The 17,994-nt window shown below is 34.9% G+C and overlaps 2 protein-coding genes across 6 annotated transcripts in view; one reads left to right on the forward strand and one right to left on the reverse strand.

The window, feature by feature from the left end:
• The first annotated feature begins 515 nt into the window (after positions 1-515).
• On the forward strand, positions 516-6,987 carry LOC144975075 (UBX domain-containing protein 6-like). Its single transcript, XM_078918771.1, has 3 exons — positions 516-895; positions 1,589-1,900; positions 5,741-6,987. Exons 2-3 carry the CDS (start codon positions 1,657-1,659, stop codon positions 6,847-6,849), a joined length of 1,353 nt encoding a protein of 450 aa, XP_078774897.1. The 5' UTR covers positions 516-895; positions 1,589-1,656; the 3' UTR covers positions 6,850-6,987.
• A 6,396-nt stretch (positions 6,988-13,383) lies between these two features.
• LOC144975076 (uncharacterized) overlaps positions 13,384-17,994 on the reverse strand; it is a 54,744-nt gene continuing 50,133 nt past the window's right edge. For all 5 annotated transcript variants that reach the window (XM_078918773.1, XM_078918775.1, XM_078918772.1 and 2 more), the window contains one exon: positions 13,384-16,234. In XM_078918773.1, coding sequence (XP_078774899.1) covers positions 15,778-16,234 — 457 coding nt within the window. In that variant the 3' untranslated portion in view covers positions 13,384-15,777. The remainder of the gene's footprint in view (positions 16,235-17,994) is intronic.

Consider the following 17,994-nt stretch of genomic DNA (forward strand, 5'->3'; position numbering starts at 1 on the left):
AAACAAATCTCTTCACATCGGAAAACTTTGCTATTAAAACTGTGATGGATATTGTTTCTAATTTTTTTTTTGGAATTTTCTCTATAACTTCTTTGGACTCTGCACTTGAACCAGATTCAACAAAAAACATCATAAGAAACACGAAACAGTAAGTTTTCTTAATTGTCAATAATTATTTAACTGTTTACGTATTTACCTTTCATGTTAATGTATTTCTTTTTCATTCTTAAAATCCAACCGTGGTGTAGTGGTTTAGCACTTCACTTAGTAGTCAGTAGGTAAAAAATTACCCCAGCAGGAAATTTAGTATAACTCAAAAAAAAAAAGAAAAAGAAAAGAAAACACGCAAGCCACCAGGATATGATAGTAAATTGTCTATCAAAAGTGAGTAGTTTTCTTTGTGGGGGTGGGAGTCAACAGACTTTGGCATTTTTTTGAGTGTTTTGGCATTTTTTGAGTATTCCCCTGGCATTTTGTTGAAAAATAATCTGGCAACCCTGATTGATATCTTGTTTACTATTTCAGCTCAGATGATGAGTGACTGGGCGATGCCAGATCATATTCCTATAAAGTAAAACTGTCGTAATATCTGATTGATTTCATCGAGTCCATTAACTATTTGTTATGTTAGAAGAAATATCTCTCCACTCGCTCTATGCAAGAGTCATCGATACCCTGAGCGAGACCGTTATCCCTGTCGTTCCCGATATAGTTTGGGACAGTTTGGATGGCTCCAAGGAAATATTGCAAATCACTGGGGACTTTCTATTGAAGGCAGATTTGCAGTCTCAGGTCCTCATTGGACTTCTAGCGTGGTTCATCATCAATCTCATACTCATAAAAGTTGCTTGGTCATTTTTTGGAGAGGACAATATAAAATTACTTTCATCAAAAGGTAAGGAAGAAAGAAAAGTGTCAGTCACAGCCAACTATCATCTACCTCACTACCTCGCCTATTAATATTATTTACAAATTAATCAAAAATCAAATCAGCATGAATTGATTTCAAAATAAGACTGAATGATTGAATCTGTGGCTCGTACTGAGATACTGGTTATTGTGGTTGTCGACTTGTATGGTGAATGAATAAAATCAACTCCCCATACTGAGACTGAGAGGTCATTATTAGTTAGCGTTCGGTTTAGTCGTAATAATTTTACTGCATTCTTCAACTTTGATCACTTATGATGATTGCAATTTACATAAACTAAGGCATTCTCTGACCATACCCAGATGTAAAATATATAAAGGGAGTAAAAATCAATCATATATATTTTATATATAAATAATAATAATATATCTTTTATTATGAGTATTATGATTATGAGTCATGTTTACTGTTTACTCCCTTTATTTTACTATACATTTTATTGACTCAAGCATCTCTAGATTTTTGTAAAATGAATACCTGGTCATTAACAACGTTGTCTCTGTTGAAAAAAAAAAGTACTAAACCTATTTTTTACATGTTAAATGTTGCCATTCTCTAAGTAACCCGTAACCTCCTGGCTTTGAGTACTTTTAGTGGATACTACTCATGAGATTTGTTTGTTTTTCTTTTAATGGAAGACATTTTGTTCTTTACCAGAAAAACCAACAAAACAACACCTGAAGGAAGAATAGAAATACAGAAACTCATCCCACCTATCCCTAAACATGTCGGCTATCAAGAAATTTTTTGAGAAGAGGAAACTTAATGTTAAGTTCAAGAAAGCGGGTGAGGGACATCGTCTGACAGAGGACAGTGCCCACCACACCCCGTCCACTTCACGTCCCCAAACAACCTCCAGAACCTCATCTACTCCAGCCGCTGCCCAATCTCCCGAGGCAGAGGCAGCAAGAAAAGCTGCAGCCCAAGCTGCATTGGCTCGAGTTGAAGCCAAACAACAATCCAGAACAGGTTTGATTGGTTCTTAGTTTTACTATTGGTCGGAATTTACAAATGATTTTCAGATTGACTTCTAAATGTGACCCATTGTCTCAAAATGGTTTATGTCGGGAACTGCCCATTGGAAATTCGAATTTGTAGCCGCAAATATGAAACTTGGGGTTGATTTCTATGCATTATGGTGAAGGATGAAAACAATTTCTTACATTTTAAAAATATTTGGCAAGGCTGTCTGCAGACATACTTCTCTGGCGACTGTCTGCATTTTAAGTGATATAATTAATGCTTTTATAGATTTTGTTATTGGGTTTTGAGCTTGAAATGGTCCATATTTGGTATATTGTTCTTTTTTTTAAAAATAATAATAATAAAGATAGACTCTTATGGAGTGCATGGTATCCTCAACTATGAGGCTCTTGGCGCTTTAAATTACATCAACACAAAATAATGTAGAAAGTACATGACATCAAAAAAGAAATGTTTTCAATGATTTCTTGAAAACGGACAATTATTTGGATACTTGGATGCTCCGTGGAATGGTGTTCCATGCAGATGGGCCAAAATGAGAAAAGGACCATGTTCTGTTATATTCATTTTTAAACATTACTTTTTATAGTCCACAACCTCTAGTAGCTTAGTGATCACCACTTTATAATGTTAGTTACCAGGTTGACTCATGTGGCCACTGAAAATTAGTAAAAGTTCTCATTCCTGGTCATTTTGATCAAGAATCTGCTTTTTGGCGTCTAGTTAATCCTGACATAATGCCATTTTGAGGGGACAAGTACATATGACTTAGCAAACTACACTAGGTGATGATTCATTCACAGTGTGTTGAATAGGCGAGCTTTTAGTCCTCTACCTGCGCGGCGGTCAAGAGGTCATTCACTCCATCAAATTCCCGACCAGTGCAACGGGTTATCTCCCGTGATACTTAACAGATTTGTTACTGATATCTGATTAAATCACAATCGCTTTTGCACAACCACAGTCGATTTTACCAATTTAAAGAAATTGACAACACATATTGAGAAAACTTTGATCTGTATTTTAGTACCAAACACTCTATCATTAGAATTATTGTCTTTGAGATATTTTGCTTTTAGATATCAGAACAATTTCGATTATCATTTGTTAAATTTAATTTATTGATTGCATTATTATAAGCAAACCGACAGAAACTCTCAAAACTTGCTTTAGTTCCACTGGTTACAAACGTGGTCAATGAAGAACACAAGAACAAAATCCGAGTCGTTTCACATTTCAGTTGTATATATTTGAAGTTTACTTCCCAGGTTAAAATGTTGTTTCAGTACTTTGTGGGTAAAAAAAGAAACCTTGTATAGTTTATAATTATTATGATGCAATGATCAATATAAGATTAATTAAGGGTGATCATTTTAACTATTCGTGATATAAACACGACTTAACGAAGGGAAAAAAGATAAATAGTAACCATGTAATAAAGAAATATACATATATATATATATATATATGTGTGTGTGTGTGTGTGTTTGTGTGTGTGTGTGGGAGACAGACAGAGAGAGAGAGAGAGGGATATATAGATGGATAGAGAGAGAGAGAGAGATGGTCCGACCCGATGGATGGACTGATCGTCTGATGAAGAGGACAGTTGAGTGTATGGATGAATATATGGATGGATCGATTAATAGATGTTGCAATGGTAGATGAATGAATGGATTGATAGATGAAAGAGAGGGAGAGAGAGAGACTTTCATTTCATTAATGAAGGACAAAGACATTGGTTTATAACTGTAAAAGTCACTCTGCTGCCTCCATAGCCTCGTGATTTACACGTGACATATATTGTGCTGTTTCCATAATTTTACATAACGGGGCTGCTATTCTAATGTCGACCGGTTGCTGTTCTTTAATCTTTTTGCGTTTTTCAAGAAGGTTGAACAAACATTGCAATCACTGATTTATTTTGAATTTATTTCGACCAGATGTGATGACTATGGACTAGTTGCTGTTGTCAATGCTTTCCCTCATATTTATCTGTAATTGCGTTGTCTCTGTCGGAAAAAAAAATGTAATATCGCCTAGTAGGCATTATGTCCAGTTCTACATGTTAAGCGTTGCTGTTGGTCAGTGACCCTATTTAAAGCGTTTTGAGCACCTCTAGTGAAAATTGCGCTCAATAAAAAATCTCAACATTACGTAGTCTGTCATGAAACTTGTAGTTGTAGCGCATTGTCATTATCAATGTCCACATTGAAGATGAGATAAATACCTGGTTTTAAAGATTAATATCTGGTATTAAATCCTAGAACAATTATGTTTTGAGATTCATTTTCTTTTCTTCTGTGTTTCTTGACTTTTCTACAAAGCCTACACAGTTCATTCAAATGTTTATCATGAATTTCTTGAGTGTGCTCCATGTCTAAATGAAATTTTTAAAATCATAATAAATTCAATTTTGTTGACGCACAGATGGAATTCTAGCAACTTTTAGTTCAATTATAATAGATTCTATTTGTGGAAGAATAAGAGTTATTCTATCACTCTGTTTGAAGAATTTAATTTTTTATTGGAAAATTAATGCATTTTAAATTACAGAAAAATGGTCTATTTAGGATTGAAATATCACGATCATTATATACAGCACTGGCATAAAATACATATGAATGGAAAAAGGAAATCTTGATATATATTACAGAGTAAAGAAATTTGTGTTTAAGCTCATTGTGAAGTGATAACAAAGAGATGAAAGTGAACATAAATCGACTGGTATCACCCAATATCACCGTAACTGAGCTCACTAGGGGATTCCCCGTAATTTGGCAGGCGTGACCCCGGGTCAACCTCGGGTCATCACTTGGACTAAGTTACCGCTCAGGCGATATTTTCGTTACTGTGCATTATAAGTATAAGTAAATATTTAGCATTTTGGTTTAATTAAGACTTTTTTTTTTACACTGAAGGTAGAGATTTTTGTTGGTTTTCTATGGTAGGCCTGCATTTGTCAAAAGAGGGAGGTGGATGTAGAACTGCATGTACAGACCAGACCTGCCGACTCTTACGAAAAAATTCATAGAATTACTAAATTTTGGTTCCATTTTCAGAACTTCATGAGCATCCCTAAGTCATTAAAACTTATTGAAAATGAAAGTTGATGCCAACTACATCATTTTAAGGATTTTGAAGTGTTATATTATCATTTTGAGGGTAAATTGTTGATTTTCAATTTTTAAAGCGTGGCTCAGTGGTATGGTCTTTGCTTCGTACCCGAAAGGTACCGAGTTCAATTGCCCGCCTCTCCACTGTGTGGCCTTGAGCAAGTCACCTCACCAAAGCTCAATTTGCGGCACTGCTCTGCAGCGCTGCTCTGCGGCTGATGCCTGGGTTATTCCAGTCTTCCATTGGAATAGACCCTAGAGACAAATTTCCCCTTGGGGATGAATAAAGGGAATTTAATTTTTTAATAGCGACGACAATTTTTATCTCCTAAAAATTACGAATTTAACAAAAAAATTTTCAAGTAGGCAGGTCTGGTATATCCTCGCAGTTGAATGAGACGACTGGATAATTTGATATTAACATCTTATTCTAATAAGTATAGTTAGTTTTTGGATGGATGCACTGATCTGAAAACTCTGGATCCAGGGTTGTATCCTTAGGTAAGGCAATTCACATATTGATTGCAAGGTTCATTATTATTTATTTTAAGCATTAGTCACAATTCCTAAAGGCAAGTGGAGCCACTGTTTTTTCCATGTTTGGAATTGGCGTTGGAATTTTTGTTATTTACTTTTATTTCAGATGAGTGGATTGGCAATTTGTATTTTTATGTTTGATAATCTTTTTATTTTTGTTTCAATCAAATTTCAGCTGATGGAATGGTCATCCAGCGTGCCAGGATGAAGCGAGAGATGGAATTGGAGAAGAAGAGAGTCCAAGAGGCTGAAGCTAAGGGTGCAGCAGCCAGAGCCGGGCCAGTTGAAGTAGTCCAAGATTGTGCCCCTGTCCTAGAATCGGTGCTATTCACTTGTCCTGATGTAGGGCCGATGGTCTTACCCAAAGCTGAAATGGAAGCAGCCATTCATCAGTTTTTGTTAGATAATTTAGAAGATGAGCCTGAAATGACCTCGGCATTGTTGATTCACACCCTGAACAAAAACAAGGAGAAAGTGAAAGTTTGCATCGACACCCTGGTGAAATATCTGGACAATATCATCAATAATCCAACAGAGGAAAAGTTTTGGAAGATTCGTCAAAATAACAAAGCATTCCAGGAACGTGTGGCCTGCATGGAAGGAACGACAGAATTCCTGTTTGCTGCTGGGTTTAGTTTGAAGAGTCTTCCATTTGAAGATGGAGAGGCCATGTTTTACGTGTTTGACAGCGAGCTTGCTAAAGATGTGGAGAGACTCCAAAACATGAAAGACGTTCTCCTTCAGGCAGAACCATTACGACCACAGCTGGACAGAGCTCTCAAAGTATTCCATCCTTCCCAAGCTGTGTCAAAGTTTGAAGTACCCGAAGATTTTTATGCTATTTCACCACAGGAGTTGAAGAAAGAGCAGCAGAGAAAAGAGGAAGCTACAGAAAAATTAGGTATGCTACGCACTAAGGCCATGCGGGAAAGAGACGAACAGAGAGAGTTGAGGAAATATCGTTACACTTTGCTGAGGATTCGTATGCCAGATGGTGTGATATTGCAGGGTGTTTTCAGAGCCATGGAGAGCATGAGTCATGTCTACGCATTTGTCAGGGAGAATCTGGCAAATGATTGGATTCCTTTCACCCTGGCCTCGGCCACCGGCCATAAACTGGAAGAAGGGGATTGTGCCTTGGCAGAGCTTAGCCTCGCTCCAGCCGCTGTCATAAATTTTTCATGGGACCCGTCGGTGATGAAGGAGGTGGTGGCACAGCAGGGTCAGGTGGCTGCCAAGGTCCATCTCAAGCCAGATCTCATGACGTTGATCCAGACCTTGTGATATGGGGGAAGGGGGGATAACTCATTGAATAATTAGGATTTTAATTCTTTTGTCAGAGTGTTTGACTGACCGGCTATACAGATTGGTAAAATCTGATTGTGTGTATGAGGCTTTACCAAAAATTTTGTTTTCATAATGTTCGTCACACAAAAATACTCCAATACTTAGTTATTTTGAAATACTTCGGAAAGTTTTCGTTGTCATCCGTTTCTCTGGGTTGAAGAATGAAAAAACTAAACCAAAAACTGACAAGTTGGCACCAATAAAATAGCAGAAATTGTTTCTCTAAGGTTGAAAAAACTATGGATGAAGGTATCAACTTTGTCCACACTTTTTCAACATTTTAAAAAGCTATAGTATAAGTCCTATAATTTTGATGCCAGATCGTCAGTTTTGGGCTTAATTTTCATTATTCAACTTGAATAAACTGATAAAAACCTTTTTTCCAGAATATTATTGTGGCGATTGTTACGAAAATGACCTTTTGACACAGCCTCATATATGATCTGTCTAGGTATATTTTGTTTTGTTTTGGGTTTTTTTAACCAAAGATTTAGTGAAAGCATTGTTGTTTTAGTCAGTGTTGAATTATATCCACTGTATACGTTTTAAACCTCGTCAAGTTTATAATGGAGATCTTCTTTTACCAGTTAAATGCCGTACTTTGGAAAGACATTTATTTAAAAATTTGGTCAGAAAACTCATCTTTCAAATATTGATTGATTTAATACCACTTCCTGAAGGTTTGAGAGTTTTGCTATGTTTAGGGTCATTTAAATTGATCGATATTTGAAGGACTAGTTTTCTGGCCAATTTTTAAATATGTGTGTCTTTCCAAAGTATGGTAGTTAACTGGTTAATATGCTGATACTGTTGGTTTGGGGTTTTTTTGGGTCTTTAAATTCGGCTTTGGAAAAAAAGAATGTTCTACAAAATTCTTTATTTTAGTTGCCTCTGGCAAGTCTGAATGGAGTGATAATACAGGAGTCCCCCATTTAACCAATATATATTTTATTCTGGTACACATAAACAGTTTGCAGTGTATTCGGTTGGCAGTCAATGAAAGGGGCTACCCTTACTTACTAATGCATGATGGGTAATTTGCTGTCAGTGAATTGAATTGTTGGGATAAATGATGGCAAACTTGTGTAAGACTAGATATTGTAGAAAATTTTTCTTTACATTTTATATTTATCAATTTAACTGTGACTGAATGTCAAAGCATAGGGTTATGATGCACTTTTTTATGGATAAAATTGATGTCTGAGATTTCAGCTTTGGTGTCAAACTGAAAACTAAGTTGTGAGAAGAAGTTTTGGACTAAGAGTGAATATGACAGCTACAAAAGGAACAGAATACTTAACATAGAATGTTTCAGACACCAAACCCTTCTGCAGCTTACAACGAAACAGTTAAACAGGCTGGAGACAATTTGTCTATATATGGAGTATTTATCATTTAACTGTTTCCGTTGTTAGCTAAGGGTTTTGAGACCAAAATGTTCTGTGTAAAGTATTCTGTTCTTTTTTTAAGCGGCATGTTCTTTTTAAAAAATGTTTTGTTTTTTTTAGTCAAAAAGGTTTGGTGTCGAGTCCGTGGTGAAACAGGTTTGCTTGTATTGCAAGGAGAATGTATGAGTTCATTTTATATTTTAAATTGGCTTTTTTTTCGGGGGGGGGGGGGGGGGGGGGGGGCTTTTTTATTCTTTTTTTTATAAAGCAAAATTGGTTGTCTGGAATGGATTGGATAATGATTTGTACTCCCAAATGATGTTAACGTAAATTAATGAAAATCGTGATGTTTCATGTCGGAATATTTAGGACTCCAGTGTGAATGAGTACCTGGTTATATGTAGTGTCCCAATTTACACGGATGATTGTACTAAAATAAAAGGTGCCTGACAATCAAATTGTACTGTATGAAATTGGAAATTTAGTTCCAGGTGGCTTGCTTGGGCTTGGAAATGTGCTTTATAAATATAAGGACATTGACATTAGTATTGGATGTGCAAGAAGTAATTCTACTATCACGTTGCATGGTAATTGAAATGGATTGTTGATTGATTCTAATATATTATTTATTTATTTTGAATTTCCAATTCAGCTGTTGTGATCTTCATCGTCCATGTAAATTATTCCATGTGGAAATGTCTTTAAAAAGATTATTTTGTCTCTTTGTTTATTTTTGAATGGCTGGATTAGACATCTCAGATTGGACCCAATCCTTCTTTGCTTTGGAGGCCTATCATTGACCTTTCTTTGAAAATATGTTCTCTTTGTCTTACTTTATCTTGGATGCCTGCTATAATGTTATCCTGGCACTTAAATGACCCATGTGTGTTGCAAGTGCCATTAAACTAAACCTCTAAACGCAAGAAACAACAATATATCCTGTTATTCAAGAGTATGGGAAGCGCTGGTGAATTTTAATTCAAATCCATGAATTTGCAGTGGTCTCCCTTTTCCACTTTTTGACCCCAGCAGATTTGATTAATAAATTTAATGATTTGATAATAAAATTCATTATTATCCGTTCAGTGTTCAGAAATGAGAAAATTTATTGTGGTAAGTTGCTCTTCCTTGTAGTCCTTCAGAGCCATTGGCCCATGGAGCCGGAGTCTATCCCGGTTTCGATGGCGTGAAACGGACAATAGCAATTTCTTGCTATCCTTTGGATAGGACACTCGGGGTATCAGAAAAAAATCTCGACTGCACCCGCGATCAATCTCGGTCCCTTAGCATGTGAAGAGAGTTCTCTACCAACTGTACTATCTGGATCCCCGAGTTGCTCTTGGAAACTTTGAAATTCTGTACTCTGTTTGAAGCTTTCTCCTTTACTTCAATCTGTCTTGTGATTACAGAAATATTATACTCTTTTTAAACACTACTATCACCTCCCCTTTGAGCGGCTCTGAAAATTAGTTAAATTCAATTCACAGAGATAGTTGTCATAGTCATCTCAAAAAACAACTTACAGTTATGAGGTCCCCTTATAGTTAAATAGTTATATTACTCCTCGTCCAAAACTATTCTACCAGCTCTTGAATTGGCTGTAGATATGTTCATGAAGTGGGGAAAATACAGCATGGTGAAAAATCATATGAATAGTAGCCAATATATTTATTTAATTTATGTATATATTTATTTAATAAAGATAATATTAATTTTCTTCTTCTTAGCTATTATTTTTATTATTATTATTATTATTATTATTATTAATATTATTATTATTATTATTATTATTATTATTATTATTATTATTATTATTGTGACACTCGGATTAACTTTCTCATGAAAAAATGAATGACTGGTTTTGCCTCCCTCCTCCGTTGTGTTTTGAATGTGGGATTAAAGAGGAGGAGGAGTAAATTTGTTTTGTTTATATATTACTTATGATAAAGATGGTTCTACTGATGGCATAACATTGAATGTGGCAATATTAATATTAATATCTCTCGTTTCCAATTAGGTCATCGATTTAATATTATATATGAAATAAATAAACATTTCCATCGCTTACCTCAGATTAGATTGTGTTGTCAAATTGATTGTATGGTTTTGTGGTCTAATGGTATGACACTCGCCTTCAGACTTTAATTTTAAGGTCCCTGGTTTGAGTCCCTTTCTGGGTGGCACAGTCTTTGGAGAAGGCTCTTTTGTCACAGTCTCTCTCCTCACTCAGGTGTAAAATGAGTTCCTGGTTGGTAACAGCGTTGTTTAGTAATACAGCCTGACAGATGTTTTCTCATCTTACATGTTAAGCTTTGCTATTGACCAGAGACACGTTGAAAAACGCTTTGAGCGCACAAGTGGAAATTATGTGAAATAGAAGCTCAAGTTTGTTTGTTGTGGTTTTTGTGGAGGGGGGGGGGGGTATATTGAATATAAATGAACCTTGGTAGATTGGTTGTAAATCTCTTCAGGGGGCTGTATGGGGTCTTTTGACCTCCCATGTTGGGCAGGAGGTCATTTGCTGTGTTTTCTATCCCAAATTTCTGTTTTGAGTTGCCTTGTCTTTTTTTTTTTTTGTCTTGGAATGGGATAACTTGGTCCTTGGCTGAGAGGTAAACTGGCTTCCTTTCTCTTGGATGCTTCAATATGCAGATGTTATCTTTTAAGATTTAATTCCTTTTTATCTTTTACTGTTGCTGACACGATCGTGCCATAAATGCAGTAAGTAGCAGCATGAAATTAACAATAGCAATTGCTTGCTACCCTTTGTATAATACACTGATCTATCGGAAAGTACATTTTACCAAGTCTAACAGACTCAACTACCCAATCACTGCTAAGTCCTTATTTACAATTGAAAACACAAGAAAAAGTAAAACATAGGAAAATGGTTCAAATAGAGAACAGATGATTTGCAAGGAAAATAATATAATCTCTCAAGCCCAATTATTATACATTTGACTGTTACCCTCCCAGTCAAGTACTCTAGCTAGGGACAGATCCCACAAAGAGAAAAGCACCCAAATGCTTACGTTCAAAACAACAAATATAACAATACATAACAGATATGATTTACATTGTAAAAAATATCATATCCCATAACTTTATGCTTTTGACTGTTTCCCTCTCAGTCAAGGACCCCGACAAAGGAATTTTTTTTTTGTTTTTAAGGGTTTTACGGCGCTTGCAACACATTCAGGTCATATCAGTGCCAGTAAAAAGGAAGAAAATGGGATAGTAAAAAGTTCTAGAATTACAATTAAAGCATCCAAGAATAAGGCAGACAAAGGGGAATTGGTTCAAATAGGGAACAGATGTAGATTCTAAGAGCACACTATCAGTCAGTATACTTAGTTTGAGATCACTAATGTCTCATCCAGACATAAGCACAGGTCTCCGCTAAGAGGAACACACTCAATTGTTTACAAATCATACATATGTAAAAGGGAAAATAGTACAGTACATAACAGAGAGATGATTTGCAAGGGAAAAAAATATCTCCCAAAACTAACTATAAATAAATTAATTAATGATAAATAAAATTCCCTTTATTCATCCCATAGGGGAAATTTGTCTCTTTGTCTATTCCAAGGGAGACTGGAATAACCCAGGCATCAGCCGCAGTGCAGCGCCGCAAATTGAGCTAGGGCGAGGTGACTTGCTCAAGGTCACACAACGCAGCGGGAAATCGAACTCGATACCTTTCAGGTACAAAGCAAAGACCGTACCGCTGAGTCACGCTGCCCCTATACATTTGACTGTTTCCCTCCCGGCCAGGAAAGGACAAAACCAAGTAATCTCATTCCAAGACAAAGACAGAGAGCATGTTGGAAAACAGATATAGGGGGATAGAAGACACAGTATGTTCCTCCCTGCCCACTATGGGAGGTCAGGAACCCCACCCAGGACAAAGGAAAGGACAAAATCAAACCTCTTTATACCGACCCCGTTATACCGCCAACTTTTTGCCTGGAACAATCATTTATCTATATTATAAAAAAATGCTAAAAACCTCATTATAGCGCCATCTGCCATCCACCAACCCAATGACGAAAACGCTTAATATAAAAGTAGTAGAGAAAAATACTTGTCATACCGCCAATGCTACTCAATAAAATTGTCTTCTAAGTTTTTGATCACAATGAAAGAAAAAATCTGCTAGATTCTTTTCATTTTGATGTTTTGTTGTTTTTGGGGTTTTATTTTTTTGGTATAATAGCTGTTTAGTCCTAGTTATTACAAGTATGATTTCTAATTAGAGTTCAGACAATGATTCCAAATACTGGTTGAGTTCCGTACAACATTGACTTAATTCATTATACCGCCAAATTCGCTTTACCGCCAATTTTTCCTTGACCCAAATATGACGGTATAACGAGGATACACTGTAATCTCATTCCAAGACAAAGACAAAAAGTAAGTTGGATAACAGATATATAGGGGTATAGAAGACACCGTAAGCGACCTTCCAGCCCACTATGGGATGTTGGGAATCCCACCCACTTTTATCATTGGTGGTGGAGTTTAAGGAGTTAACAAAGCAAACAAAAATAACAAAGATTTGAAACAGTGTCAGTTAAAGCAGGAAAAAAAAAAAAAAACAGAATAGAAAAAAATAAACCATCTCGGCTGATTTTGGGTGTTTTTTTTTTCTATCCAGCTTTGACACTGTTTTATACACACTTTTTACGGCCATGTGATCTAGTGGTATGACATTCGCTTTCGGATCGAAAGGTCCAGGGTTCGAGCCTCACTTGCTCGATGCATAGTTGAGTGCTTGGAAAAGGCTCTTTACTCACATTCTCTCATCATACTCAGGTGCAAAATGAGTACCTGACCGTTAACAGCGTTGTCTCTGTCCGAAAAAAAAATTGTAAAATCACCTAAAAGGCGTCATATCCCGTCCTACATATTAAATGTTGCTGTTGGCCAGAGACCCTATGTAAAGCACTTTGGGCATGTTTAGTGGATATTGCGATATATAAAAGCTCAATTTATACAGACTTTTTCAAATTTTATCTTACACTGTCTGCTCACTAATTTGCTACTTTGGCATTTTCAAAAACGACAACATGAAACTGAGTAACTTTTGTATAAAAATATTTATTCAGTATTTATATTTTATTATTATTGTACAATTCAGCAGTTTTGTACCACAGATTTGATTGGCTGCCTCGTGCGTCTCCCATCCATCACACAGTGTGTCAATCCAACACTTTACCAAGAAAACGTAATGTGTCAAACCAACCCAATGTGTACATAGATCAAAACACTAGGCAACCAGGGTAAAATCAAATTGGCATGAAATAAAAACAAAACAAAAAAACAGACATGTCAAATATTGAAGGTCATAAGGTCATATTATATGCATCATGTAATAGTAATGACGCCAGCAGTTCATGTGGGTTTTGCATAAAATGTAAAGGTTAAAAGTTTATAATATTCTTATTTAAATAATACTAAACAGCTTTGTAGATTTTTGGAACGATGTGAAAGGCGTTTTTTATTTTTTTTAAATAAAAATTTGTAAACATGTTAATAAAGTAAATTTTAAAATATAACCGTTCTGGGGAAAAAAATAGCATATAGGTATGTAAATAATTTTTTGAAATGATCTTTCTTTGAATAGGGGATGGGACGGTCTGAAAACTTAGAATAAATTACTGATAAAAAAATCCATGACATTCATTTATGATGTAAAGATATCTTAAACAAAATTATTTTGTAATGGTTTCACAATTTTGTTCTCTTAAAAAAATTAAAAAAATAAAAAAAAAAACGTTTATGTAAGCCCAGAGTTGAAAACTGTACAATATCACAGGGAAGAACACGGTAGCGTTCTGATGTAAGTTGAATATTTTGGTGAAATATGTGTATCCAACATCTCTAAACGGTATTCAGAAGATCCCACAAAGTGAAACACTTGTTCAAATGGGGAACAAATGTAGAATCCATGAGCACACTATCCGGGTACTTTGTTTGAGATCACCTAGAAGTCTCAGCCAGACATCAGCACAGGATCCCATCAAGAGGAATACGCTCAAATGTTTACAAATTTAGGATTACAACAATGCCAGTACAGGAAATACGGGCTTTTGAGCTTTTTTGCAATGTAACAATTATGAATTGAAATTAACCCCAAAAATCATATTTATGACTATCAATTCAATTTTCAGCATCTAGGTCGTCCCGATATAATACTGTTTTGAGACTATGGGTAACAAATAGAGGACAACAGTCTGTAGACAATATGGGGTTTTGGAATTTGTCAAAGAATATCATATGAATGGTTCCACTTCTATACGCCAAGCTCCTATAATATGAATCAACACAATGTATTAAAAGATTATTCATTCTTTGATTAATTTAACTTTAAAAACACTCAAAATGTCGACGGTCCAATGAGATTGCCATGAGACAGTTATACGCCAGAAAATACTGAAATGATAAAATAGAGTTATAGAGTGTGTAGGCTACATTTCCACGATTTTAGCAAGCTCATTGTGATTCATTCAACGGATAACATCTCATTCAATATTCAAGACAAAAAAAAAAAACAAAAAAATTGAACCAGTTCCAGAACAAATAATACAACCTTACCACAATCATCACACTGTCTCACGAAAGTTCCAGAAATTTCTCTCAATTCATTATTCCCCATTCATACAAATACATTAAAATATTTGTTATAACATAATATAATACTCTAGGGTAGTGAATTACTTTCAAATAAACCCTTTTCTTCTCTGGTGACAACAAAACAAATTCTTGTGAACATATTTTTAAAAGGGGCCAATGAGAATCTTTTAGGGTCGATTTAAAATTAATAAATTTTTGACTGCACCAAACCACTAAATGCTAAATGTAAATGAAACAAAAAGGTAAATAAATAATACCAAAGTATACACTTAATGAGGGTGTAGTAATGTCACAAGTTTCCTCATTTCTCACTCACAATGCATCTTGCTGTTGTCCAATCTTTATGGATTGTGGCTGACACAGCTTCGTGCCAGTTCTAGGGAATTAGGATTTAACCTCAGACAGGGTCAGATCATGTGGAGTATGAGGTCTTTGTGATCGAAAGTGGCACTTCTTCAGGTAATCAGTAAATTTTAAAAAAAGGAAAAGGGAGATTCATTTTTTATATTCATTTTTATAACTGAATTTCTTCGGATCTGAGATTGTTGATTCTATGCATAACATTAAAGTCATTATAATAATATAATACATTGGTGCCATGCGTTTAAGCAAAATACTCACAGCATCTGCCTGCCAGGTAAAACTTACCAACACACAAAACTATGTGTATCCTTAGACTTTTATAACTTGATTGATATATTTTAGTGAGAACTAATCACCCAAATGGCGGTTTAAAAACAATAACAAAGAGCTCATTGATGCCAACTTCATTCTTTCTATTGATACTTTCTGAATCAAAAATCAAAATTCAAGAACTAATAAATCGTTATAAAAATTCCTACGCCATGACTGGAACAGGCTGTAGAGGAGGATCAGCCAATGACTGTGGAGCATTTGATGAATCAACTACGGTGGCAACGTTGTTCTCTGGTATAGAAACAGGTCCAGTGGTTGTAGTGGACATTTTAGTTTTACAACTGTTGTCTTTTGATGGGGATTCTGGTGCTGATTCTTTTGATACAGTAGAGGTAACGTTGTTAGACTCGTGGGTAACTGGGCTGGTTTTGTCTGTGTTGTTATTGTTATCAGCATTGCTGCTGTTGTCACTGTGCGCTGTTCTACCCTGAAGACTGGGCTGTGCAGTGACAGACCGTGGCGTGACAGCTGGTAGAGGGCGCTGGTATGGGCTGGCTGAGAAGACAGGAACTCTAAACAAGTGGTTGTTTTCTTTCTCGTTAGGCTCCAAGGGGTTGATGGGACGTTTACTAAATGTGTTACGGTTCTTGTGGTTGGCACTGGAGAGTGGTGGTGGTGGTGGTGGTGGGGAAGAAGAAATAATACACAGTGAAAAATTGGCATGTAAACAAATGGTCCATGGAAACAATTTCTATAATATTCTTAACTCTAATATTCCCAAAATGCGGCTACGTGATCTAGTGGTATGACACTCGCATTTGGACTGGACGGTCTGGGATTCCTCTGAGTGGTGCATTGATGAGTCCTTGAAAACCACTCTTTACTCACATTCTCTTATTTTACTCAAGTAAAATTTGGAATGATCTCCCTCAATCTGTGAGTATGAGATTTTTGTGCTCTTAGATATTTTCAAAAAAAAAAACCTGAAAACATATCTTTTCAGAAAATATTTACTAAATTGAATTTTTAATGTATTATATGATGATGTTTTTGATGCCCTTTAAGGTTTTGATGAAAGGCGCTGTAGAAAAATTATTATTATTATTATTATTATTATTATTATTATTATTATTATTATTATTATTATTAGTAGTAGTAGTAGTAGTAGTAGTAGTAGTAGTAGTAGTAGTAGTAGTAGTAGTAGTAGTAGTAGTAGTATTATTATTATCATTATTATCTTTTTTTGAATTATTATTATTATTATTATTATTATTATTATTATTATTATTATTATTAACATTATCATCATCATCATCATCATCATCATCATCATCATCATATTATTATCATCATTATTATTATTATTATTATTATTATTATTATCATTATTATCATTATTATTATTATTATTATTATTATTATTATTATTATTATTATTATTATTATTATTATTATTATCATTATCATTATTATTATTATTATTATTATTATTATTATTATTATTATTATTATTATTATTATTATTATCATTATTATTAAGTGTAAAAGTAGTCTCTGCCTGAAATAAATTGTAATCTCCCCTAACAAGCAGCATGAGACATGACACTTGTCATGTCTCGTCCTTACAAGTGTCATGTCTCGTCCTACTTGTTAAGAATTGCTGTTGGCTAACGAACTCTTGTAAAGTGCTTTAAGCATATTTAGTGGATATTGCACTATGTAAATGCTTAATTATTTTTATTTATTTTTTTATTTTTTTAAATTTTAAATTTAGGATACTTCATTTATTTCTCAAGCAGGCTGTGTAAATTTTTTTTTTTTAAAGTTACAATTTATTATAATAATAATAATAATAATAATAATAATAATAATAATAATAATAATAATAATAATAATAATAATAATAATAATAATAATATCTTTATTGTCCATGAAGGCCATTTTTCATTTGGTTACGGCATAGACATAATATACGCAAACAGGCATACATGAAACAAAAAGTGAGAAAAACACAAGAGTCTGTTAAGCAATGTTTGCTCTAGCATACATCCATGCCTACAGCGAGTTTCTCATTCACAACAAAGTTAATCTGAGTATATAGAAAGTGCCCTCTTCAAAGACACAGCTCAGGAACTACAGTTTTGGAATGATTGTCACCCTTTCCCACCACTGACAATTCTCAAAATTGTTTGAAAGTGTCACAAGATAAGGCACTGATTGCTCAGCCCCGACTGTCATTGATCTCACTGGCCACTATTATCGTTAATCTCCAAATTTGAGTAGAGTCGATATTTTGGTAGGTCTCAGCTCTTTTGATAACGAAAATGAAATAGGCTTGCTGCCATACACTGGAAAAACCTATATTTTAAAATTTGGCCAGAAAACTCATCCTTCAAATATCGATCGATTTAAATGACCC

Source organism: Berghia stephanieae, chromosome 6 (genome assembly GCF_034508935.2).
Source record: "Berghia stephanieae isolate SIO BIC M18660-M18661 chromosome 6, UCSD_Bste_1.3, whole genome shotgun sequence".
In the NCBI taxonomy this organism is placed as follows: Eukaryota; Metazoa; Mollusca; class Gastropoda; order Nudibranchia; family Aeolidiidae; genus Berghia; species Berghia stephanieae.

What these genes read in the sequence shown, in the direction of transcription:
- LOC144975075 (XM_078918771.1), top strand. Translation starts at nt 1,657, where the DNA reads ATGTCGGCTATCAAGAAATTTTTTGAGAAGAGGAAACTTAATGTTAAG. An exon ending in CAAACAACAATCCAGAACAG is followed by an intron (nt 1,901 to 5,740) that starts GTTTGATTGGTT and finishes ATCAAATTTCAG; the next exon opens with CTGATGGAATGGTCATCCAG.